The sequence below is a fragment of the Podarcis raffonei genome, chromosome Z (genome assembly GCF_027172205.1).
Source record: "Podarcis raffonei isolate rPodRaf1 chromosome Z, rPodRaf1.pri, whole genome shotgun sequence".
Classification (NCBI taxonomy): domain Eukaryota; kingdom Metazoa; phylum Chordata; class Lepidosauria; order Squamata; family Lacertidae; genus Podarcis; species Podarcis raffonei.
Window position 1 is genome coordinate 26,727,191 of NC_070621.1, and position 26,819 is coordinate 26,754,009.

The following is a 26,819-nucleotide window of genomic DNA, read 5'->3' on the forward strand; positions in this document are numbered from 1 at the left end:
GTGGGAATTGAAAAGAACAGGCACTTCATTTGCATAAAGGTTTTAGACTCTCATTCATTGTTTTACTGAAGAGAAACTTGACTGTTCCTTTGTTAAAAAAGCCATTGTAACCTTTCTCCTTCCCTTTTACAATAATCTTTGTAATCAATTAATTGAAAAATTAGGATTGAATACTGAACGTCAAGACACATACAGTCATTTTTACATAAAGTATATAACATAGAAGTGATACCAGCAAGAAAAAAATGTAAAAGAAGTTGCTGAAATCTGACTTTGCAATGAGAAATGAATGTATGAGATCAGGCACCAAAGGTTGTACATAGTGCTGTCCAAACTTCCAGCCTTAAATTAATATGGCATTCCTCCATGCATTAATAATGACCTCACCCAGTCAACAACTGGATTGTAGACTTTTTCCAATTTAGCAGTTATATCCTGCTTATCCTGCAGTTGAAAATCAACAGCCACAAGAACAATAAATAAAACCAATATAAAAGCCGCATTAAAATTCCACCTTAAAATGTTACAAACCACCAGCAGCAGAACAAATATTAAAACCAATTGAAGATTAAAACGGTCAAATAAAACCAGTTACTAAAAAGGTCAGATGCTGAAAGCCTTCCTTCACCATTTATTGTATTGGAAGACCTATAAAGAGGAGTCCAAGCAAGGCTACAGAATCTTCTGCAGCACAAGCCTGGCATTGACAGTATTGTTGGGGTGGCAGTGGGTTTAATACTTGCTTTATTGTTGTAAACAAAATCTACCTTGGAGAGGAGGATTCTTGGAGGATCTCATCAAATCAAATTTGTGTTGTAAAGTGAAATTTCAAGTTATTTCTCTCATGTCAGTGGATGCATATGCAGGCATTTCTTGAAGTTGTCTAATGTTCAGATGTTCAAACAGCATAATAAACTTCCTCTTGCTTAAGTATGCCATTTATAGCTGACAACCTTCTTGGAACTTTCAGCATGCCCAACCTTTCTACTGATCTCTTTGATCTCCAACCTGCATTTGTTCCAACGGTACAGAGTACTCCAGCCATAGCAACATCAGCAGGCAGTGCCTGGGGAGGTAAGTTTACTGCTGTGGTTAAACAAAACATTTACAGTCCTTGGAATTAATTGTCTTTACCCTTTCAGATTGTCATACATTCCTGAATGCACAGCTAATCTTATGTTGTCATGTAATCCAGTTGCCTTTATTAATAGCTGTGGCAGAGAAACATGTAATTGATAACAGCAGCTATTATTGTACCCCAAAATTATTGCTGTTTTTCTTCCTAGTTTTATTAGATACATAAACATCTGCAAATTTTGTCTGCTGAGGGTACATTACATAGGGTGTAACACAGGCCTTGTTAGAAGAAAGTTTTAAAGTCAAACAAAAAAAAAAGCAGCTAGTCCCTGGCGGAGCCCCCCGAGGCCTAGGGCAGGTGCACCCAGCTGCTCCCCCCCCCCCGCTGCCACATGGCCCTGGTGTAACATCTTCTCTTCATCTCCTGGTGTGTGTTCTGAACTGTTAGGTCATTGTGAACCAGTTTTCCATAGTAAATGAAACATGTAACAGGAGCGGAGAACATAACAGAATGTTTGTGGTTTGTGGGTATTTGTAGCTGTCCCATTTTGCATTTCTGAGTTGTACATCCAAATGCTTAGCTGCTATCAGAACAACTTGAGGTAGGAAGTTTGGTCTACACGGAGTTGCCTCTGCCCATAATTATAACTTGAATGTCTTCCTCTCATTAGGATTCTAGTTAGTGATTGAATTAAATAAGGCTGCTATATAGAACAGATATGTACAGGAGTAAAAATAGTTATGTCCTCAACACATAGAAAATTTGGTTATAGTACAGATACAGTCCAAACTGGTTGTTGAGATGCTGCTTCCCAGCTTCAACTATAGGCACAGTAAGATCATGTCACAAACTCGTACTTACAGATATCCTCTCTTGTGCATCATACACCTCTGAGTCAGAGGTTTGGGGAAGGAAAATGTAGTGCCAGAAAACCCTACAGGTCACTCTACTTATGAGAAAAGTTAACAAGTGGACAGCTTAACCACCTGCCCCCAGAAGTTAGAAATATGTCTACCAGTAAACAGTGGCTAGCATTCCAGCGCAGAGCAAGCAAAGGTTCAGATGTAATGCAGAGACAGGTTGTGAGAATTCCATCTCTACTTTATACCTAAAGCAGACTTAGATTGACAGCCAAGGATGAATCTGTGTTGGTAGAATGCAAGGTGTATTTTGTGAGCAAGTCAGTGAGGCTCAAGTAGAAATAGCAACTGCTTGGTCTAAAGACCTGGAAGTGTGTTCTGGTGTAATATATGTTTCCTGCTCCCAAAGGGTTGTGCATTTTTGTATGAAAGACAAAACTGGTATGAATTTCATTCAGTAATGTTTGGGTGAGCAGACTAATGAGAAACAGCCTTACACAAAACCGTGTTAAGTCCTTACCATCCTGCTTCTGTGAACTCCCCATGTTGTTCAGTGTGTCTTCTCTCTTGAGTACTACTTGTGTTCTAGTTTTACTTCTTTCGCTTTCTTTCAACCTAATGCTGTATCTGAAAGGAACTTTCTCATCCACAAATGGTTGTGTTGGGTCTCCACCCCACCTGGACCTCTTTGATATGAAGCCAGTTGAAGAAGCTGTAAAAAGTACCACCCCTTTTGTGACATCCACCTTTACCTCCAAACAAACAGTGGAACTGTTTAGTGGTAAAACATCCTCTAATTTCTTTCTAAATATACATTATTATAGTGATTCTAATATTTCTAATTGTATTACTTCTCAGTTTCTGCATTAATTTTCTCAGTTTCAACTCAAAACCACATTGCAACTGCTAATTGTTGGTCAGATAACTGTGACAATTTTAATTAAGAATCAAAATTGTGCACTTTAAATATGCAAAATTGCATGTGTTACTTTTGACATGTTCATGACCATAACTTTTTTTTAAAAAAAGTGTGTGTGTGTGTGTGTGTGTGTGTGTGTATATATATATATATATAGTCAGGGAACTGCCATCGGAGCCAAGAGTGGAGGTAAGGCTCCCCAACGATGCAGGAGAAGGGACCAGCAGGGAGAGAGAGAACACTTCCTTTGGGGAAAGAAATCGGCGTGACACCAGGAAGAAAGGGGAGCAGGGAAGGACTTCGGAGAGATGGCTCCAAGACTCTTCCACAGAGACCAGCGGGGAGAGCCCAGGACCTCCGCTGGCCACGCCCACTCTGCGCAGAAGACTTCCGCGCAGGGAGGCTAGGCGGAGACTTGGCGTCAAAGAGCTTTTATGTTGGAAGAAGTTCAGGAAACGCCCACTGACGGATTCTGCCAGTGACTGACACAGCCACGGAGAAAGGGCTGTCCAGCCAGGGAAAGGTTTAGCCAGACAACGTTGCCTAGAGCAGCAGCCCCCTTATGCACGAGCAACCCCCAGTTCCCTTTACATACATACATACATATATATATATATATATATATATATATATATATATATATGAATGATTGGGTTTCCAAAGTTCTATAATTCACTAGATGCCCCTTCTTAAATCTGGCATCTGCTTTGTTCCTTTCTTTCTCTACACTACCCTGTACTTTTCTTATAAATGTTTACATAACATCAGCCTCTTAGAATTGCAGACCTATTTAATGACAACAGTACCAATAATTTTTATTATCATTTGTAGGATATCCCCTTAATTCGGTACCACAGAATACTGCCTCTTCAACAGTCAATGTGGATTTTGATGCTGTATTTGGTGGCAAATCAGCAGTACAAGAATTTAGAACTGCAACAGGTAAAGCTATTTAATGTGTTTCACATTTCTGCATTTTATAAAGCTAGCAGCTACTTTTATTTGTCTAGTTATATAGGTCATTGGATTCAGTATTTGCCTTTTTATCAGATAATTATTTTATATAATGTCAATCTGTAAAACACTGCTTTCCAGAATGCATGGAAGACAGAGCGCCAATACTTCACATGTATGGACAGCTAGTGGCTAAGGAGTGGGAAGCAAATGAATAAACCTGTCTGGCAAATTTCCTTCTTGTCATTTATTGCTCAGCCATAACTTTTCTCTGTATGTTTCCTTTCCTTGAACATGCATGAATAGCCTTTCCTCAGAGTCCTGGGCTGCTAAATGTTGTTGTTGGCATTTCCATTAGGCTGGGGAGACCTGTGGCCCTCAAGATATTGCTGATCTACATCTTCCATCATCCCTGACCGTTGGCCATTCTGGCTGGGATTGATGGGCCTTGGAATCCCAAAACAATTGGAGGGCAGCAGACATTAAAGCTCAGCCACAAGAGGAGGGGAGAATAGTCTTTGCTCTTTTCTACTTGCTAGTTAGTCACTTGCTGACTCACCATGTTCCCTAATCATGGGGATGAAGTCATACTTTAATTTTGCTTAAATGGTGTATCAAATGGTTTTATTCGCTGGAGGGTGCCTGTCTTTTTAAACTGATGGACTTAAATAATTTAAATTTAGAAATTCTAAGCTCCTTAGAATGTTTCTGATTGAATTGTCTTTTAGAAAAAAGTTACCTGCCCCAAAGTACAAGTGCTTAGTTCTGTTTCCTGCCAATCTAATACCCATTGTGATTGTCCTTTTCTTTATTTTTGGTATATTTCAATGTGGCGTTCCGGATCATGGATTTCAATGGGTAAGTTAATAAAGTGATTGTAAGCTTAAGGCTGCAATCCTATGTATGCTTAACCTGGGAGTGTGCCCCACTGAATAGCACAGAATTCTCTTCTCTGTAAACATCAATAAGTTTGTGCTACCCCTGGTCTCTGCCCTTAAGTGTAACCCAGGAAGTAAAATCAAGGGCTTTAGGGTTCTCCTCTGAAAGGCAGCATTCTTCTTACTCATAGCAATGATTGTACATAGAAAGGCCACCTGGGCATTTATAGGTTGTGAGCAGGAAACTGCTCCTCAATGAGCACTTGTAAACGTGTTCGTGCAGAGATTAGTCTGATTGGTGTACAAACCAAAAATGCTTCTCTTACCCTCCTCAAATGCACATGCTTCCAGAGTTTCCTGGGCACTCAATATTGTGTTCAACTGCAAGGGAGGGAATGAATATGATTGTAAAAGAATACATGCCCAGATCAGAGCCCTCAATTGAAATGAATGTGGAACTATCTTAGATTGCAGAGGACAAAACTCAACTCCTGTGACCATAGGAATGTATTGTCTTAAGACATACTGGAACATAAGATGAGCCCTGTTTGATCAGGGCCTATTTAGAGACCCAGATCAGAAAACCGAGCAGGCATCCAGGTTGGGGTTGCACTTCCTCAGAAGAAGCACATCCATAGCTTGGGCCTGTTCCTGGATTCAACACTGTCACTGGAAGCTCAGGTGACTTCTGTGACCAGAACCCCTTTTTCCAGCTCTGGGTGTTCCGCCAGCAATGGCCCCGTTTGGACAGAAATGACTTGGCCACCGCACTTTATGCTCTTGTAACTTCCAGATTCAATTACTGTGATGTGGTCCATGTGGGGCTAGCTTTGAAGGCAACTCTAAAACTTCAAGTGGTCCCAAATGCAGCAGCCAGATTCTGTTTAGATCTCATATAACTCCTGTTTTAAAATAGCTGCACTGGTTGCTAATTTGTTCCCAGGTGCTCATAATTAGTGAGTAAAGCCCTAAAACACCCAGGCCCGGAATAATTGAAAGACTGCATTCTTCCCCACAAGCCCTGTCAGGTGTTAAGATTGGTAGAGGGGACCCAGTTGATTATTCCACTGCCCCCAGAAGCTTGGGGTGGGGTGCCTGGGAGAGTGCATTCTCTGTGACAGACCCTAAATTGTGGAACTCTCTCCCCATGAGTTGTGTCTGGTATCTTCATTATACAGCTTTCAGAAAATGTTGAAGGCATACATCTCTTTAACCTGGCTTTTGACACCTGAGTTAAATATATATTTAGTTCCCAACCTATTTCTGTTATTTTAAGTTGCTTGTTTTTAACATTGTGCTTTAATTGTTGAAATCTGCCTTGAGGGTAAAGGATGGGTAATAATAATAGTCTAGCATCCTGTTCTCACAGTGGCTGAGCAAACTGCAGGAACACTCTCCCCTTTCTTACTCCCCAGCAACTGCCTCCAACACTGAATGCTTCTCTATAGGAACCACCACTTCCAAGACAAACATTGCCAGGGGAAGGCAAACAGCCGGTCTCTAAGGACCATTACATCATGGTGTTTTAACATGCCTGCAGTTCTTAGCTGTTATATTTGCCTAACGCTAAGAACATGATCCTTGCATTAAAAAACTTTTATTGATCTTTATGATTCCCCTCTTCTGGAGAACTCAGGCCAATGTACATGGCACTCCCCCCCTTTTCTTCACACCAACCCTTTGAGGTTGGCTAATCTGAGAGATGATGAGTGGCTTAAGATCACCCAGGAAGCATAGTGGCCGATTAGGTTGCTGTACCTAATTCCAGCATTCAAACTACCACACACGCTGGCTTTAAAGTACTTAAGACACCTGAAGGCTATAATTGAAACATTGCTATCTAATTTCTTTTAACTGATTATTCTGATAAAATAAACATTATGACCTCCCCATCTACGCCCACCCCAGTTTTGTAAATTTCCTCTTTTTGGTGCTGCTTGGGCACTGATGGTTGTGTGTGGGGTTTGGTTTGTGCTTTCTAATTTTACATCTCTAAGAAAGTGCAATTGTCAAACCACCATATACATAGGAGAAACTGCGGTTATCTTTGTGTGCATTAAAATATTTTGTACACTTTCAAGACTGCTTGAAAATCCAGGGTTTAAGAATTCCTTTTTAAATCTTTGAAGTGTAAATCTTACATTCCAGCAGCTTATTAGAATTTTGTCTAGAATCATTTTTTCCAGGAATAATGTGGGGTTTAACCTATATCTTGTCTAATCCTTCTTTTGAAATGGAAACTGTACATAAAAGCTAATGCTGGCTAGAATTCAGTTTCCATTGCTCTCGGTAAATAGTGTGCTTAGGTGGGTTTGCACATCCCAGCTTCGCCAAAATATACATTCTGACATTTCAGTGAGTATCACAGTATAGATGTAACTCTTATTCCTACATCTGTGGATGTAAGCAGACTATAGCATATACAACTAATTTAACTAGGCGAAAAGGGTTGTGGCATTTTATTGGGAGAAGGGGATTTCTGGGTGGTGGTACCCTTTTTTGCCTTCTGTTACCAGTTGAAATGATAGCTGCAAACCAATAATACTCTTTTTTTAAAAGGTTATCTCCTTTGTACCCAGTCTTTAATTTACAGATGATGTATTGCAACCAACAGTACAAGCTCAAAATCAGAGAGTAGCTTTAATTGGTCAGCACAGTGGGAAGATTTTGGCCAATGACCTTGATTCTTCACTTGCTAATCTGGTTGGAAGTAAGTTTAACACTTTCATTTTTAAAGAAAGGTTTCCCTATGTTTATTATGAAAGGAATTCTAAATCTTAATTAAATGTTTTTTTTTTGGTGTTTTATTACAGATCTTGGCTTTGGAGGAACACCATCGAAAAAGTGAGACATATATTCCTTAATTTCATAATTTCTAATTATATATTGATATAAATGTCCTTGACTTGTGTTTCCATTGCTGAGCTATCACAGAATTTTCTAATATTCAGTGTTGTGCCAATACAATCATTCTGTGAGAGCAAATATTGCCTAACGGAACAGACCTTAACCTTCAAAAGGAGACATTCAGCAATAGCTTTTTAAGATTGTTTTGAGTTATTAAGAAGATTTATAGCCTGCCTTCGTACAAGCCCAGGGGTTCAAGGTAGTGCATTTTTTTTGTTTGTTTATTTTGGTTACATATTACAAATACATATACATACAGAAAAATAGAAAAAGAATTTAAAAAAAATAGAGAAGAAGAAGAAATAAAAAACATAAGAAGAAAAAGAAAGAAAGTTTAAAAAAGCCTGAACATTTTCAGTTATACATCTTTGTATTTACAAGCCATCTTTTTACAACTTCTGGCTCATCTCCCTTATTTGTAACTTCCCGCCTCCCTTAAACGATTCCTAATAATTCATTATTTCTTATTATCTGTATTCAGTTGATAAGTCTGTGGAGAGCATTCTAATTGCCAGTGGGAGTTTAATCTACACTAAGCCAAGCGAAGTCTTGGGAACCTCTTTTTTTCCATATAATTTATTAAAACATCCAGTTTTAACATCCAGCTAAAAATACAAAATTAAGCAAATATTAAAAACAAACCCAATCTCCCCATGTAACACCTGGCTGTTCTGGTAGTCATTTCCGGGCCAGGGTTGGGGCACAAATCCCACTCCAAAAACATGTGACGCAACTGATTTCATGAATAGCACTATTGTTCAAGTATTGGAAAAGAAAGGTTTGTAAAACTTTCACCAACCTGCCAGTCTCTTCTGACTAGAGGGGAAAAAATCCAAATGTTTTAATTCTAAAGATTCAAAAATTAACATATATATCTTGCTATAATCAGTAACTAAAACAGGTAAAGAAGAAGTCCCAGAGTAAAAGGTTAAAAGTCTAATTTAATTGACCATAAAACAAATCACAAAAAGAATTTGCCTGTAAGTGCAGGGACATCAAACTTGCCACCATGTGCTCTGAGTCGTGCTTCACACCTTGGGTGTAGGGATGCCATCAATAAGGCACAGGGTGTGGGATGTTCCTGGCACAGGTGAATTGTTAACATTGCTAATAAAAATATTGTTTTGACCAGGTGGTGGGCTGGTTGGTATGATTTAAAATTTGCCTAAACCTCTGGGAACTGCATTGTGAGAGCAGTTTCTGATGTATAAATCCAGCTGAGTTATCTGCTACCTTAGCAGTAACTGTAGCACCAGTGTAACTCACAAAGTTTTATGGAAATTTGGCTCTCTTACTTGCCAGGCTCTTTCTGAAGTAAGCACACCTTGAAACAAACGGAGGAAGTAATTTATTTTGCAGTTATGAATTTAATAAAAAGTAGATGTGGTGTTTAAAAAGTTACATATACCAAATGCTATGATCCAGGGGCCGTGAGGTGTAATTATAGTGGCAGCTAAAAGAAATTAGTGATTAACAGAACAGTTCCGTATATTGCAGTATCATTTCAGCTGTTCTCCATATGTAACTGCTCAGCTTTCAATTCGTTTTTAGATCTGATATGCAGTGGAATCAGCCTACAGAGAAGAAACTTACTGGTGGAACCAACTGGCAAGCGAAAACAAGCACCTCAACTACATGGAATACTGTCCCTATTCCTCCTGCTCCACAGATGGTAATACTTACAGTATTTTCAGCCTTTAAATTGTTTGTGTGTTTGCCTTTCCCCTGTATTTCACAAAGCATTCTTGTCAAAATTTTGAGAGAAATTTACCAATAAGGCTTGGGCATGAAATTTTAGAATCCCAAGGGAGAGGATTTGGACATAAAATAAATTGGAGGTTACAGTGCATCTTGTATAACATGTAAATACTTTAGTACCTTCTAGATGTGATTCTCTGTATTTTTTAAAGTATTTTTGTGATAAAAATATTGGCCAGAATCCAAAGAACTACTTAATTGCACACTAGGGGCTGGTGCTACCCTAGTGGAATTGTTGCCTTGTTTTTCTCTGAGCACTTTACAGCCATTATAAACTGGCTTTGAGACTCCCCTTCAAGATGTTTATATTTTATTACTTTAAATGATTTTAATGTTGTAAGCTGCAGAAGGAAAATACTGTATTCTGAAGGTAGCTAATGTGTACTAAATTGAAATTAAAGGCCTTTGGAGAAGCAGCTGAAGAGAAACAGCCCTATAAACCCTGGTACATGTACACTTCTGGTCTCCAGTTCTTTGTGGATTGGTGTTTTATTTTTGATAGGATCCTGGCAGATATGGCAAAAATTCATAGCCTTGTATTCCAGCTCCCAGTAACAGGTGCTTGATGCCTTCTAACTTGTTTGTAGTAGCACAGATTGCAGCTTTACTGTTTCGGTGTGAATTGCTCTTATGTGTATAAATGGTAGCTCTTTCTTAGATATCTATTATGCTTCCTGGTTGCTTCAAATCTGAGCTGAAAAGCATGAATCAAATTAATGAAAATATTCTCCTTAGCTATTCCTTCCTTATATGGAAAGAGAACTTTCTCTGTACAAAAGAGCAGTCAAATAATATAGCTGCCCCGTAATTTCATTCAGCCACATTGCTTTAATTATTTTTGAATGTACAGTTACACGGTGTGCAAGACTGAGGATAATTAACTTCATAACTAGCTTGTCTTGTTTCCAGCTAAAGTCATTCTAGTTTTGGTATCCTGCTACTCCCAATAATTTTCTGTCCCTCCTCCTTTTTGCGATGCTAGAATGGAGTACCTTATCTTGGATATGCGAGTTCCTATCCTGCAAAATAAGATGCATTTTATACAATTTCTTCAGTGTTAGCAGTGGAATTTGTAGCCAAATTTTATATGCAATCTCCCCTCCCCCCCCACTGTCAAAGGTACCTGCTCCAGTAACCTACCCACTGAATACACCTCAAGTGCCTGTGTATGGAATGGTAAGAATATTCACTCTTTATATTTATATAATACATTGAGAAGATGTTCTATTTTGAATGTCATACATCGTAATTTGCAGCAGTCTAATGAGCCTGAAATCTCAAGTACTAATTCTTTTGTTATTCTGTTGCATTGTAAAGTAGCCTGAAAAGCTTCTGCATGCACAAGGGAAGTCACTGAAGTATTTTTTATCTTGCTTCCCAGTACTTACCAACATTTTAATCAAAGTGTGGTATAAAGTTTTTCCCACTGCTTTACTTGGATGTCCTAAGAAATGTCTTTTATATTATCCCCAGACCACGTTTTAAGATTTGCCAGTGTGGTCTTAACATCTTTTAATGGATGCAATTTTAGCATCCCCTTAGAGCAAGACCTTTTCACTAGTTTGTCCCTCCCCAAGGAAGTTATCTTAGCCTCCTCATCTCTTTCTTGAAACAGACACAAATATTCTGTCTCCACCATGTTTTTATAATGATGTCCACAATAGCTTAGGTATGGAAATCTGAGGCTAAAACAGAATTTTAGTCATATTTTATGTAACTGATTCCATTCGTTTGGTGGTGTTTAAAAGTGCATTCAAGTTGTAACTTAATCCACCCCCATCATTTATGTACAAATTCCAAAGAGGTGAAATACCTTGGCTGTATCTGAACTCCTGCATTTATAATTATGCTCATGTTGCTCTATGACAATTTATTATAGAAGCTGGCCATTACAGGTGGGTGGAATTATCTGGTCAACACACTTCTGAGGCATTTCAGTTCCTTGCAAGCAAATTCAATCCTCCATCTCTCTCAGATTTCAGGCAGGGAAAATTATCTTCTCTGCCAGACTCATTGGAAAGCTGCTTCCCATAAGAATAGATGTCACTGGGCTAGATGGATTAGTGGTCTGACTCTGTTGAAGACCACATGAAACCACTGTCTGAAGAGTGCAGAAACTGGCCGCTTCAGCAGTAAGAGTACTGTGTTCATGCATAAGTGGCTTCTGCACCTAGCCTCGAGAGCTTTGGCGTTAAGTTGCTGAAAGGGAACTAGAATTTGTTTAGCTTTCAAAATATATAGATAGAGCAACCATGTTCAAGCTCAGAGGATCAGTAAATGACTTTATACATTCCTGTTTCTGTCTGACATTTAGGTACCTGCTCAGATTGGAGCTACTCCTATTATGGCACCGCAGCCTATGATATATACCCAAACCAGCCTAAGGCCAACAAATCCTTTTGCACCTATCTCTGGAACACAGGTTAGTGTATTCCTTAGCATAAAGATGAAACTCTTCATGATTCCTGTAGACTGTTAACAGCACTTGCCACTTTAAAATATTTATATACTGCCCCTGATTGGTCAAATCTGCTCCTTAGGCTGCAAAACATCATCACCATCACTATTTATATTCAACTGTCCATGAGCTTGAAAGGATACTGGTATGTTCTTTTACCGTCTCAGATCCTAAAGTACTTGCCTCACAGCACTGAGACCCCCTCCTAATGAAAGTTAGGCAGGCTAAGACTTTCAGATAGAGCTTGATCAGCTCCACTAAAAGAGTTACAGAATGAATCAAATATACATTTATTTAAAATGTTTTTTTTTAAAAAAAAAAGCAGTTATGGGCCCTTCAGCAATGGGTCTGTCAGCAACTGATTGTGCCTGGCTGTTGCAAGCAGGAAACAAACCAGATCTTTGTTTCTTATTTTGTTTTTTGTTGAAAACAGACAAAAAAAATGTTTGCCTAATTTGCAATTAAGATGTATTTTATTGTAGTTAGTAGAGTAGTGGAACTTTTATTGTGATGAACATTCAAAAGTTAAGACTTGATACCTTGTAGTTCAACTTTAAGAAGCAGGGCTTCACCCAAGCCTCTGATTGATCAGCACAACTTTTTAGAGATATTCCTGGAATATTATTAAGCAGATGGAAGGTGATCTGTGATTTTAAATTTTTACATGGTTTTAGTGTGTGTATGTGGGACGCGGGTGGTGCTGTGGGTTAAACCACTGAGCCTCTTGGGCTTGCCAATCAGAAGGTCGGCGGTTTGAATCCCCGCGACGGGGTGAGCTCCCGTTTCTTGGTCCCTGCTCCTGCCAACCTAGCAGTTCGAAAGCACATCAAAGTGCAAGTAGATAAATAGGTACTGCTCCGGTGGGAAGGTAAATGGCGTTTCCGTGTGCTGCTCTGGTTCGCCAGAAGCGGCTTAGTCATGCTGGCCACATGACCTGGAAGCTGTACGCCGGCTCCCTCGGCCAATAAAGCGAGATGAGCGCTGCAACCCCAGAGTCGGTCACAACTGGACCTAATGGTCAGGCGTCCCTTTACCTTTACTAGTGTGTGTATGTACAAAAGAATTGTTGTGCACCAGAATTTTGTTTTAAAAAATATATATGAAAAAGCAGTTTACAAGTATTTTGTGAATAAAAATATGTAACCTTAATGACTTTCATTCAGCTTGTTTTTCTTTATATATGTTGCAGATACAATTTATGTAGACCCGCCAAAGCAGCAAGACACTTTGACAACCAAATATTGGTAGAAAGAAGACAGAACTTTTGAACTGCGGTCCTCACTAGGGCACATACCTGCTTCCCATACAATATCAATTACTTTGAATTGCTGTGCTTTAGAGATTATTGTTATAACAGTCACTATGGTATGAAATCATGTTTGGTTTTGGATAGCATAAGACTGTTTTCAGTGGAAAGCTGAAGTATTCTGAAGCTGAAGGTCAGCAAAATATGTAAGGAGAATCCTGACTTTCCCTTTTTAAATAAGAGCTTACTTGGAAACTCTTCGCAGCATTTCCATGCAACAGCTAGCCTCTAGTAAGCTAGTGGAGGGTATAATTATTCTATTTATTTTCTCCCAGAATTCTGTGGCTGTTGTTACCATGGCACCATTTAATGAAGTTGAGCAATAAACCTTTCAGATACTCTTAAGCAGTACCTGATACAATAAGACTCTGAGAAGAATCTTGCATTATCAGAAATGCCAATATTGACTGCTTTTTCTCATGCTAGACTAGCTTCTTCTAATTCACAAATTTTGTACTGTGAGTTTTAAATGCTGTGAATCAACTTTTAACTAAATGTAGGCCATTAACAGAAAACTATAGTCAATTGGCATTTCAGCAGAGCGTTGCCTTGCCAAGTGATAGAGCTATGCTTTGGCAGAGACTGGGGCACCTGACCTATTCTGAAGAAAATAGTATGTTACAAAGTAGAGTGTGTGCAGTCCTGGCATGGATGGCAATAGCTGCACTTCCTTATGCAGCCTCTTATGTACAGATAGCAGCATCATTTCATACTTTAGCTAGAGTTGCCTTCATGTCCCAGAAAAAAGTCTGCAGGTGGCCAGCAGCAGTGAGTCTGGGAAGCTTTTTGCCCTTAATTTAAGATGTAGGGCACCAGCATTTTCTTAGTCATTCATCATTTACAGTGCTGCACTTTAAGAACTGGAAAATTGTGTTCCTGAGCTCCTCTATCCCTCTATAACTTGCGACCCATGTTGTGGGTAAAGGAGCAAAAGAAAATTTTAAAAGGGCCAGTCACTACATAAAACAAACTTTTTTTGGGGGGGAGGAGGGAGTGTAAATATTTGTAAACCCTGAAATACAAAAAAAATCTAGTGCTGCATAATCTTTTCTTCTTCTTTGTAACACATTCAAAATGCAGATATTGTACTGCTTTAAGACATTTAGCTCAAATTTCTTTTGTATTGAAAAGTTCAGACCATTATCCTTCAAGATACTTAAGATATTATTGCAGTGTAGGAGAATGTAAGATGGTCCATGATTTTCAAACACAATGCCCCCAAATAATGAAAGGATTACCTTAAACATTATTTTTAAATTTGTCAGATGGAGTCCAGGGCATACCTATGAGGGGAGATGGGAAGCAAAAAATGATGATGATTATTTATTTTTTAAAGAACATTTTAACTGAAGAAAGCGTGCAAACTGGTTCTTTCCTTTCTATCACTGCTGTGATGATTTTCTTGTCTTGAGCTCATTGCGGTAGCAATAACAGCAAAAAGCCTCTCTCTTAAATGTCAATGTGGCTTTCTTTCATTAAGCTTGCCCATTTTTATCATTTAAAACTTTTTGCAGCACTTGAGCTTGATCTTCCAAGTGTTTTTGCCAAGTTATTGGCCCTTGTTCCGTGGGAAGGGATTTGCAGAAACAAAAAGTACTTTTGTGGCTCAGGCTGTGTCAAATTCTAGAAAACCAGTCTTTTCCCTGTAAGTGTCTTTTGTGTTTGTTAATATTGTGCCAAGAATGTAAATATATATATATATGCTTGCTTCAAGAAAGATATACTTGTTTTGTCAAACTAAACATGATTTTTTTAAAAAAATCAACTTGTTTTTTTACATATGTGTTTGGAATTTGTAACCACTAACTTTGTATGGATTAAATGTTGCAAGTTGGAAAAAACGTTTCAGACCAAATCTTGGACATGTACTGGCAAAGACATAAACTGGATGCATGTACAGTAATTAAATGTGGAAAATGAATTTTCAAGGGCTTTGGGCTTTAATGTACTCTCCTGGTTTGTCCAAAACCAATATTTATTGTAGCCCTATACAAGCTGGAGCAGCTTACTTAAAGGCCTTGTTTTAGTTGATATTCTAGTGAGTTAATTCAATTGATCCTCATTTAGGATTTTAAATCATGCTTCTAACCAATTTTCTGTCTTTTAATCCAGTTTGGATCAGTACATGTATTTAAATTACACAGATTTTATAATAACTAGCTAAAATGTTTGATCTCAGAGGCTGTGACCATGTAAAGTTTGGGGTTGTAAAATAGGCAGCAACCTTTTTTATCCCCCAGATATTATTTTCTAATAATTCAGTTTAACTGTGCTTAATTTATTGCATTTACTGGCTGCAGTCTTACAGCAGGGAATTTCATGCAGTACCCACCTCCTCAGAGAGAGGGCAGCTTCAACTCTCCAAATGAATGGGTTTATGTATGTTGTTTATATGCTTTCTACAACATTATACAGTAATCATTGATGTATCCATTAAAATCAGATTCAAAGCATAATAATAATCACAATAGTCCCACGGTAGCATAAGCCCCCAATACTTACACATTCTTGCTTCTATTCATATGCAATTTAATTCATTAAGGAAGACTGGATTTTGTAATTTCTCTTTTCGTATCTAACTTGCCAGCTCAGTGACCTGAACTCAAATGTTACTGAGTATGTGCATCTTCTCATGCTTGCAATCTTTGTAAGCAGTGTGATACTTGCACAACCTAATTTAACCTTTACTCTACAGCAAATGTGTGGGGATTCCCCCATGCTCATACATGAAGGTAACCTGTAAACCCTAGTAATGGCATTACTCTTAACCAGTAATGGTTATTTGAGGAATTCTTTTTAAGAATTGTTGCCCACTATACTGGTGTAATTTTTGTCAGATTCAGTTTTACATTCTGTCTCCAATAACCCTAAACTTGGAGGTTGTGCTTTTATCCTATAACCAAGGACTTTGATTTTATAATAAATGAGCTTTCTAGACAATAAGTGATTATCTATTTGTTCAATAAACCAATGGCATCTTGTCCAGAAAAGTAATAAATGTCAGTAGCTGTATTTTGGCTGTCAATATTAGCATTGAACCTTTGTAGGTAATACTTAGTCTGTAGTTCTTTAACTTATATCTAAAAATCTCCCTCCTTTATCAGATCTTTAATGTGCAATTGGTGGGGTGGTTCTTGAGTATGATTAGAGTGCTGTCTTTGCTTCATATTTAGGTTGCCGCAATTGAGAACAGTGGCAAGGTGTGAGATCAAAATAAATTGGGGGAAGAGCAGAATACAGTCATGGCTAGTCCAGTGGTGGAGGAAGCCTTTCAGGCACGTGGGGTGGGGTGAACCACCCATAGGGGCGGGGCAAACTGCTCATGGGGTGGGGCACTCGGCGCTGATAGGGACGGAACAGGGTGCTCAGCATCCCGTGCCGTCACTATGGGCACTGCCACACGCTGCGTCCCTGTGGGCACTGTCACGCACCCTGTGCCATTCCTATGGGTGCTGAGCGCCATGGGGCGCGCAGTGCCCATAGGGACAAGACCGTGCCCTTAGGGACGAGACAGGGCGCACAGTGCCCATAGGGTCGGGGCTCACACCGGGGCCTCAGCCACCCTACAGCTGGTGGGGGGGAGGCAGGCAGACAGTACAGAGCCTGTGGGCGCTGAGATATGTGGCTTGTGCGTGCTGCAAGCCCCGCGGTGACGAGTGCTGCCTGCCATTTTGTCACCCCATGTCAGGGTGGCACCCAGGGCAGACCGCCCTCTCCCCCCCCCCCTTCGTACCTGGGCTAGTCATCCCTACAGCCATACTGGGTCTTTAGGGAATTGTCTGTCCTTATGGAAAACCAAAATAACAGTTTGGTCACAACTGCTAGCACCACTTTCTGTGCCAAATCTGGAGAATTTGAACTCTCCTATCTCTGTGGAGGTGGGTTTATCACTCATTTCCTTGCTGAAAGATTGCATCTTTTTTTTATAGCTGACCCTAGCAGTTAGATGGTGGTCACTGTTAACATTATTGAAACTGCATTTGGGGTTGCTGTGGCCAGAATTACACTTTTATTCGTCTTGCCAGAAATGCTAAAAGTACAGGTAGCTGTACTATTTTCAACTTCCAGTTGGCGAAAGGTTGTTTACAGTGGTATTAGTGGTGTTTATAATTGAACTGTCTGAATAATGTTAGATTATATGTATTTAAAGGTTTTTAAAAGCCAATAAGATGTCCATCAAACATACTTGACATTTGCTGCTTCCCTATTAGATATATTAGCAGGTTAAAGCTAACTATAAAAATAGCAACTCAACTAAACTCAGGACTGGATTGCACTGCATATGACATCGTTTTGTAAATTTATTGTGAGAGTAAGATGCTGAGCAACCTACTGCCTTCTCAAAGATACTGACTTTAGAGAACAACTCCTTCCTTATGAATATATTGGTATCATTTCTATTATTCATTATTTTAGGGCAACCTACCCATGCTGACTTGGGCTGATGGTAGTTGTAGTCTAAAACATCTGGAGGGCGCCAAGCTGTGGAAGGTTGCCATAGTGTTTTGGCCATTAACGGGTTGACTGCAAATATGTGTTTGTGGTTCTGAAATATTTGCAGGTGAAGCAATGTGGTGGTTGTCTTGTCACAAGATTATCCTTAAGGCAGTGCTATCCTTAAGGCAGTGCTACAAGGCTGCCATTTTAAAAGCTACAAAACCAAGGCAGATTTATTTCATCTGTTTTTGTTCCATTGTTTCCATTGTATTTAGGGTCACAGCCTAAATCTTAAGATTGGTGTGTCCTGGCTTTAGTTGTGTTTGATACTTTTATAGTTTGATAATTAGACTGGTAGGTCAGGGTTGTAATTCCCACAGGTATTCAGAGAAAAAATGCATGAAGCTGAGGAGAAAGAAATACACACACTCACACTCCCCCCCCCACACACGTGGATTTCTGTGTCAACACCATTTTCTGCATTTCCCATATTCAACTCTGATTAGAGATTTATTTTTGCTTTTAAAAAGACATATAGGTTATTAAAATGGCAAGAATTCTGTCTTAAAAGCTTTGGGAAGCATGGACAGTTCGATTATAATATTATGATTTCGTACATTCTTAAAACAGGATGAGAGCGATGGCAGTTTCATCATGTGGCTTCTAGGAGAGTGTGTGAGAATCTGAAGGGTGAAAGGTGCCCTTGTACAGAGAGTGCTCTCTCTAAGGGTCAGATTAGACATGATGATAGTGGCTGTGCTTTTTTTGTTCACATCTCTGCCTCGTTTTCATATAGAAAGGAAGGTGGTGTTTGAGCTTAATATTAGAAAGCATGGACAGGCATGGAAACCAGAGCCCGTTCCCTCCCGTAGTCCATTGCCCACATGTGTTCCTCCAGCTCTGCTTCTACACTGGAAATGAAATGAGCTGGGCGTAAATAATGGGCAATGATCCCCATGTAGTTAATGCCATGGACTGGGAAGAGTCAGTCCCCTTTATTGTTGCAAACCTGTTGCAGTTAAAGCCAGCCTCCACCTTACCCCACTTTATATGAAACCCAGGAATAAATAAACATGGCTGCTATGGTCACATTAGTTGGCCATAAGAATAGAAATGTGATATTAATGGGTAATATTGTCATACTTGAAAATGTCTCTTCTAAAGCTGTTGCTCCTTTTCCTAGATATACATTCATTTTTTAAAAATGTAATAAAGACATTTTCAGTCTCTGATAAGAATGTGTAGAGCTTAAAAAGAAAGCAAGTATACTTTTGGGGTTTTTTTGTAAAATGTTGTCTTTGACTTTAAAATTAAATACAGGGTGTACCTGGATCTGTTTGGGGTTTATTGATGTGTGGTAAGGGTGGACTACAATTTTAGAGTAGAATGCACTGTGGATCAGTGCTTTTATTTGTACATAAAAGGGAAAACTTCTTTTCTTTTTAAGTAGCCTGCATTTTGAGAATAATATTGACATGCGCTGTGTACCAGTCACTTATTTCCATTTTAAAGATTATATTTTTGAGTAATGGGGAACTGTACGTGCTATCTCTACAGTTTCTAGAAATTACTTAGAAATGTTGCTTTTGAATATGTAATTTGACTTCTTGGCTGTCCCATGTACTGCTTTAGTATGTATTGTGTACCTCATACCCCCAGCTTTCTGATGATAGCATTTATTTTAAAATATTGTAATAACCAATGCAGTCTTTATTCTTCTTCTCCCCCTACCCTACCAGTTTGGTAAATAATTTGATGCAATTGTATTCCTTTATAAAATAGTTGGCTGGATTTTTCTTGAAATATTGGAAGCAGGGGGAAAAGGTGTTAAATGTGTATGTTGTTCTGGGTTTGGTTTTCTAATTGATAATTTCAATTCATTGTTCCCAATATTCTCTTCCTTGCCCCACCCCAATGCAATAGGTATGTGCCTTTATATATATATTAATTTGACAGGTGCTTCCTGTTTGCAGGATGACTCTTTAAAATTCTTGTATAATTTTTGTCACAGCAGGGCAGTATTGATAATCCATATATTTGTATTTCAAATATGATTTAAATTGCATATTGTATCTGATATAGAAAATGTATTGGGGGTTTTTTCTGTAGTATTTGATCATTTTCTATTCTGTAGGTAGAACAAGCAAGGAAAACCTCATTGTTGGAGAAGGTTGGAAGTTTAGTTGGGTTTTCAAGCAGGTTTTAGGTCCCATGTGCTCACTAAACAACATGCAGAGTTGGTTCCAGATAGTTAGTAGCACATAGCTCCCATTGTAATTAATGGGACAAGTTAGTAGTAACTTGATTACTGCCTTAGTCTGATATAACTGCCTTAGTCTGGGATCAACATATGGTGTTGAGTTTGTTGAACAAGCCTCCTTGCAATCAAGAGCATATGCCACTAACTCCCTAATTATTTCCTTCACAGAACAAATAGGGGTGAGGGGGTGTCAAGATTACTAGAGTGTGGGGGAAAGGCTTAAACCCTACTTCTTGTATATTATAACCCAGACACCTGATTCTCACTATTTCCTCTCTTTTACTTTTTAAGACACATGAAATCAGGTTACTCATTTCTTGCATTGTCTAACATGGTCCCAAGAGGTCAGTTGAAGGGAAGGAGCTGCTTAGTGAGTCTTACAGTCTTTGTAGTTTGGAAAGCAACTGCTTACATCAGTAGTGCTAGTGCAGGCAAGGAGAGTCTCAGCAAACATGGGGAGCTCATGACACACTAGTGCCGTTTACCAGCTATTGGTGGAAGCAACAGGATAAAAGTTTCTGAGACAAAGCATTTGATTGTCACTGTGGTATTAACAATATTTTCCCCTGTGAGTCAGTTTTTAAAAGTCTACTACACCTTATTCTCAGAGAAATGGTATTGGTGAGCATTATATTGCATTATGAGCCGAATCCTTAATTCAGTGACCTCTTTGCTTCATCTGTCTCTATCACAGCTAGGCAGCAGGAACCACAGTTTAAAGGCTAGATGTGAAGCTGTGGTTCCTGCTGCCTGGCTGTGATAGAGACAGACTATATTCAGAAAAATAATGTTGAATGCAGCTGCAGAGTTGACTTCTTATTTTAGAAAAAGAGGAAGCCGTCTTGTGAATTTTTGTTTTGTTTCGAGAACAGATTATAGTAATACCTGCCACATTAATTGAATGACAAACAGCAAAATGTTTGAATGCTGCATGAATACCTAGCAGCCCAAATTTTGTTTAGCTAATAAAATACAAGTTTATAGCCATATGCACCTGCAGGAAATTTCTTTTAATGTACCATTATGATTAATCAACCAATAGTTCTGTTGTGGTGAAGGCCACTAAACACCAAAATGATTCTAGACTTCAGTTTATCAAAGCAGATTCAATAATTTCCCCTCAACTGACATAACAAATAGCATATTTAATTATCTGTAAAACAATTAAAAATACAAGTACAAATAAAAATTGCAGGTTGTACAAGCATTGGTAAGACATTACTGAATAAATGCATTTAGCAATTTATTTTGAAAACAGGGTTTCTGCAAATGTTCTCATATTTTGTATTTCAAACATTTCTCAGTTTATTTCATATTTGAAATATAGCTTAATGGAGTGTATTGTGTTTTTTATTTAAACTACTCAAAAAATGTATTTTGCCCAGCTCTGCTTGTTCTTACTTAGATTGATTTTGATATGCTTTCCCTTTACAAAGTTGCAGTGTGAGAACATGGTGCATCTAGCCATCAAAAAAAGTAAATAAATTCCTGCCTCTTCTTCCCGTCCCCAGCACTTACTTTGCTGAAGCACAGGGCTTGCTATGTTAACATTTTAATGATCCTTGACAGTATGTAAAACAGGAGGTGGTTGAGAGTCCTCCATTTTGTTAATGAAACAGGTTTTGGAAAATAAACTGGCACAAAGTGTCTTGGGTGTGTGTTTTAATATCTTTCTTAAAAGCAGTGTTTCATTTCAACCAATGGTGCGGGTCAACCAGCAACACTTAAAAGCTTTTACTGTTTTATTTGATGCCATTGGCATTGGGTGTTTAAGGATGATCAGCTATGGCTAATGAACCAAAGGGCTTTTCCAAAAGGGATACACTTTTTCATTAATGGTTCAGGTAGCCATGTCAAACCAGTAGAATAAAACGTTCCCCAAAATCAGTAAATTTAATCCTTTTGAGTAGGACCAGCTAAGAAGCTACCAAGAAGTGAATGGGCTGAAAGTCTGTGTGACCTTTCAGTTGAACCTATCAAATCTATTATTGTACTGTCACTTTTGGAATTAAGTAGTTTTGTCAATGTTTGTGGTTGGCGATTCTGGTAAATTACTTACATTTTTCTTCAACTTAAGAACTGCCTTATCCTTTTAATTATTATTTATATAGCTCCACCAGTGACAAGTGCCTTACAGATCACAATAGGACAGGTCCCTGACCCATTCCAAAATTTGTTACAGCAGAAATAGCATAGGCAGTAAAAAAGGATGCACTACATGGTTGTTTCAGGTATATGTGCATATTTACAGGCTGTTACAGAATGACATGAAAGCTAAGAAGTTGTGCATACATATAATGAACCTAGCTATCAAAAACCAAAGTACATCATCTCTCAATGCAAGCAGGTAAGTGTACACACCTTCCCCACCACATTGCCTAACTTCTTATTTTCTTGGCCTATAACACCTTGGTTGTGTATTCTAATTTTATGTTAAAGTAAAATTTAGAGCTTATACCTGCATTGTTTGCCTTGGAACCAGCTGGAAATTTGTACTATATTAGAGTTGCTTTCTAAGTTTAGCTTTGTCTACTGGAAGCTATTCCCATGTACAAAATACATTCATTCTCGTACCACATATCCATATATGAAATGAGGGCCTTGGGCAGAAAAATGCATATAAACAAAGACCTAGGGTTCTAACTATCTCATCACTCATTTATTTTGCCATTAAAAGCCTCAAATTATGCCCCATTCATAATTGCATTCCTACTGCAATCGGTTTCACAGTACAGAAACTATTTTTATTGTTTTTGTGTGTGGCCCAACAACATAGTTCTCTGGTTAACTTAGCAATAAATGTCAAAAAACAATTGAAATAGTACTCTCATTTTGACTCAAGAAAATCACCATTTTATAGTTCAAATCAGGAAAAATAAATACATTAAATGGACAAAAGTACAAAGATTCACAAAACGTTTAGGGGTATGTGTACCCCTGCGTATCCCCAGAAAAAAAGTTGTGTTTGTGTGTAATACGCCCAGATTACCTAGGGCTTTTAGATAATTTAGGCTATCGGAAAGATCTGAATCTGAAAAGACCACAGTGATGGTGCCAAGCTAATCTCTCTGTGAAGGCCAGTCCATAACTAGGGTGCTGTCACTGCTGAAAATGCCATCTCTCACTTTACTTGGTTTCGTGAAAGACCCAAAGCAGGGCCCAAGCTGTGAAGTTAGTAAAAGTTACTAGTATGTATTAGCATCAATTATATGGTAAGCAAATTGTGTACATCAAATGTATATAGACTTGAAATTCCTATGGAACAAGAATGGATGTGTGTGAGAAGAGAGGTAGCCAGCTTGGAAGCCACATATCTGGGTGGGTAGCTGGTTATGAATAGTACATGTTCTTGAACATGATACAATCCCCATCTTCTACTTCCTCCTTGTCTTATTTAGTCAGTATACTGCCTTTCATCCAAAGGTCACAGGGCGGTTCACAACATAAAAATACAAAATTAGAATTCAAAATACATAATACATGAAAAACAAACCAATAGCCCCACCCAAAAAAAAACCATTTAAAAAGCCATGGTTGAAGAGAAAATACCTAGTTGAGATATACGTTCCTGGCATCTAAAGATATGTAATGAAGGTGCCAGGTGATACTCTGTATAGAGAGCATTCACAAATGGGGAGCAAATCACCTTGGCATGGATGCTGAAGTTGCCCAGAAACAGCAGTCTGGGAGTCCTCAATGCCAGCTCTGAGCTCAGATGAAGAGACTGCTGGGCATTGAGGTGCTAAAAAGAGGAAGTGGACTCTGGTGCAAGCTCTGGCTGATCTTAGCAGAGCTGGTTCTAGATTTGAGGGAGGCCCTCAATGAAAAAAACTCATGGCCCTATTTCCATGTTCATGGCAGGCTTACATCAGAGTAGCAGGGCCCTTATCAGTCCTGGGCAGCTGGGGCTGGGAGACATATTCTCACAGTGGCCCAGAGTATTCCAAGGGGACATCATAAACAATAGAGTTGAGTGCAAGTGTTCTATGAGCATCACTCAGGTGGTCCACAGCATGGCTGTGAAGAACAGTGAGTGCAGCAGCTGCTCATTCTGAGAACCCAGCAATCCTCTGGCAAGGGGAGGGGACTTGAAAGAAATGAAGAGGATTAGGATCTTAAGCAAGAGGAAGTGATTTAAAAGGAGTGGGGAGCATTAAGAATACAGAAGAGCAGGAGGGAGAGATTTAAAAGGAGTGGAGAAGATTAGGAGCCAGGAAAACAAGTGAAAGGAAGCAAACATATCAAAATAGAAGCAATAAAATTAAAATGCATATGGCATCTAACACAAATGCGTTACAATTGCTGCAATGGGCAGAAAAACTATTTTAAGTGGTCCACCAACACACTCAGCAATTTTCAAGTTTGGGAATCACTGATACAGGACTATTTTACATACTTGTTACACTATAAGCTTTTGTTGGCCAGAGACCACTCTCTGAGTCTCTGAGGAGTCTTCAGACCAATGCTCCATCTAAGCCTGGAGTTGGCAGTGGCTTATGATCTCAGGCTAAGGTTTGCTTGCTGGAATTTGTATAAAATGTCACTAAACCACCTAACAACTGTGTATCACATTGTTTGATACTATTTTTCCTTTCATTTATATAGTAAATCATGTAGAATGAGACAACAGATGTTATTATTTATTTAATTTATATAGAGTGGTACCTCGGGTTAAGTACTTAATTCATTCCGGTGGTCCGTTCTTAACCTGAAACTGTTCTTAACCTGAAGCACCACTTTAGCTAATGGGGCCCCCCGCTGCTGCCGCGCCGCCACCGCACAATTTCTGTTCTCATCCTGAAGCAAAGTTCTTAACCCGAGGTACTATTTCTGGGTTAGCGGAGTCTGTAACCTGAAGCGTCTGTAACCTGAAGCTTATGTAACCCGAAGTACCACTGTACAGTTCTATACCCAGCGGTCTCAGGGCAGTTCACAGAATAAAATCAAAATATAAACCACAAAATACATAATCAAAATAAAAACCACCCAATAACCCCCCCAACCCATATTTTAAAAGGGCATAGGATGTCATATGATAACACATGATAAAAAGTAACTAAGTAACTTAAAAGTAACAAAAGGGGACACATGATAAAGAGTTAAACCAGGCATAGGCAAACTCTGCCCTCCAGATGTTTTGGGACTACAGTACAATTCCCATCATCCCTGGCCACCTGTCCTGTTAGCTAGGGATGATGGGAGTTGTAGTGTGGTGTAGTGGTTAAGAGCAGTAGTCTCGTAATCTGGTAAACCGGGTTCGCGTCTCTGCTCCTCCACATGCAGCTGCTGGGTGACCTTGGGCTAGTCACACTTCGTCTCTCAGCCCCACTCACCTCACAGTGTTTGTTGTGGGGGAGGAAGGGAAAGGAGAATGTTAGCCGCTTTGAGACTCCCTAGGGTAGTGATAAAGCGAGACATCAAATCCAAACTCTTCTTCTTCTTCTATGCCTGAGTTAAACGCACAGCAGAGGATGAAGGATAAGAAACATTAGGTTGAAACTCCATATGCACTTACCTGAACCTAAGTCCCATTGAACTCAATCAAGCTTACTTCTGACTAGACATATCTATTAAAAATTGAGTTGAGATCTGTTTATCAAAATGCTCCCCCTCTTGTAGCTTGTATTTGCTATTATTACATTTATAGTTTAATATTACTATGTGAGAGTCACCTGAAAAGCCGTATAAAATATCTTCTACATCTATGTGTAAAGGGGAAGGGCCATGGCTCAGTGGTAGAGCATCAGGTTCGAATCATGGCATCTTCAGGCAGGGCTAGCAATGTCACCAGCTGGAAACTTGGAGAGCTGCTGCCAGTCAGTGTGGACAATACTGAGCTAAACACATAGCTGTCAACCTTCCCTTTTTTGGTGGGAAATTCCCTTATTCCAGCACCGTTTCCCACTGCTTCCCGCTGCTATCCTGGATTGTTAGATATCCCGTAGACTGTCCCTGGGACAGGTGAGGCTGCTGATCCCTTATTTTCAAATCTGAAAGTAGGCAACTATGTAAACGGACCAATGGTCTGTCTTGGTGTAAGGAAGTTTTTCTATGAAAGCCACCAGTGTGATAGATCAGAGGTTAGTTCATAAGGGCTAAGGTGGCACTGCTCCGCCAACCTCAGTTCCTTTCCTTCTTACAACCAACCCAGGAGGTGGTGGAACTACGTAGTTGTTACCTTCCTCTTTTTCGGTCTCAGCGCTGCCCTTGTAGAATTCAGCAGGGAGGTGGATGGGGCAAAAACAGAATCAATCGGCTCTACCTGTCTTTGACTCTGGTTCCGCCTCTTGTTGCCCTGCCTCCCTTTCCTCCCTATCATAATCAAGGGACATTTGCCACCGCTAATGTGATGTAGTGGAAACTAGGATTCAAATCCCCACCGGCTCACTGTGTTGCGCCTCTGACAGTGGGTTATCGCGCGGATAAAAAGGGGAGTGGGAAAACCGAAGAGCATGAGACACTTAGTCTTGGCGTCGTGGGTTTAAACCCCCCTTTGGGCGAAAGATTCCTGCAGTGGCAGCGCAGGGGATGAGATTATTTGATCCTCGTGGTCCCTTCCAACTCTAGGACTCTATAATGATACATACATCATACTGAGCTCTTGGAAGGAAACGTCTGATATAAAAGTAACAAATATTCGGGCATCCTTCATGGCGATCCTGTAACTGCAGTTCCCAGGATTCTTTGAGGGGATGAAGCAATGTGCTTCAATGACCCACTGTGTAAACAGCCTAGCTTCTATGCAATAATAATAATAATGATATCCAATCTTATTTATATGGTAAATCACGAAGGAGCTTTCGCTTTCTTAGGGGGGTAGCTGCACATTATCACCACCATCTAACACCAACAATACAACCTTCACACCAAAAACGAGAATGGCAGGGCACGCTCCTCCCTTACCCTCGGGCAGTCAATCAAGACCTATCAGACAACAGGGAGACCCTCCACTCCCCCTCCTCAGAACCCGCGCGCGCGACGTCTGGGCTACGGTTAGCTCAGTT

General features: G+C 39.4%; 1 protein-coding gene and 1 long non-coding RNA gene across 3 annotated transcripts in view; one reads left to right on the forward strand and one right to left on the reverse strand.

Moving 5' to 3' along the window:
• The window catches only part of LOC128406991 (phosphatidylinositol-binding clathrin assembly protein-like), a 50,763-nt gene extending 29,301 nt beyond the window's left edge, over nucleotides 1–21,462 (forward strand). Inside the window, exons 12-20 of one of the 2 annotated variants that reach the window (XM_053374916.1) lie at nucleotides 971–1,074; nucleotides 2,573–2,719; nucleotides 3,689–3,799; nucleotides 7,283–7,399; nucleotides 7,503–7,533; nucleotides 9,148–9,268; nucleotides 10,474–10,530; nucleotides 11,669–11,776; nucleotides 13,002–21,462. In XM_053374916.1, the coding sequence (XP_053230891.1) occupies nucleotides 971–1,074; nucleotides 2,573–2,719; nucleotides 3,689–3,799; nucleotides 7,283–7,399; nucleotides 7,503–7,533; nucleotides 9,148–9,268; nucleotides 10,474–10,530; nucleotides 11,669–11,776; nucleotides 13,002–13,016 (811 nt within the window). In that variant the 3' untranslated portion in view covers nucleotides 13,017–21,462. The remainder of the gene's footprint in view (nucleotides 1–970; nucleotides 1,075–2,572; nucleotides 2,720–3,688; nucleotides 3,800–7,282; nucleotides 7,400–7,502; nucleotides 7,534–9,147; nucleotides 9,269–10,473; nucleotides 10,531–11,668; nucleotides 11,777–13,001) is intronic. The other variant, XM_053374917.1, reaches the window with a different exon arrangement.
• LOC128406993 (uncharacterized) lies at nucleotides 728–26,813 on the reverse strand. Its single transcript, XR_008328665.1, has 3 exons — nucleotides 26,675–26,813; nucleotides 5,016–5,070; nucleotides 728–1,066 (listed from the first exon to the last, which is right to left on the reverse strand). It is a non-coding gene; the product is annotated as an uncharacterized LOC128406993 (long non-coding RNA).
• Nucleotides 26,814–26,819: the final 6 nt, after the last annotated feature.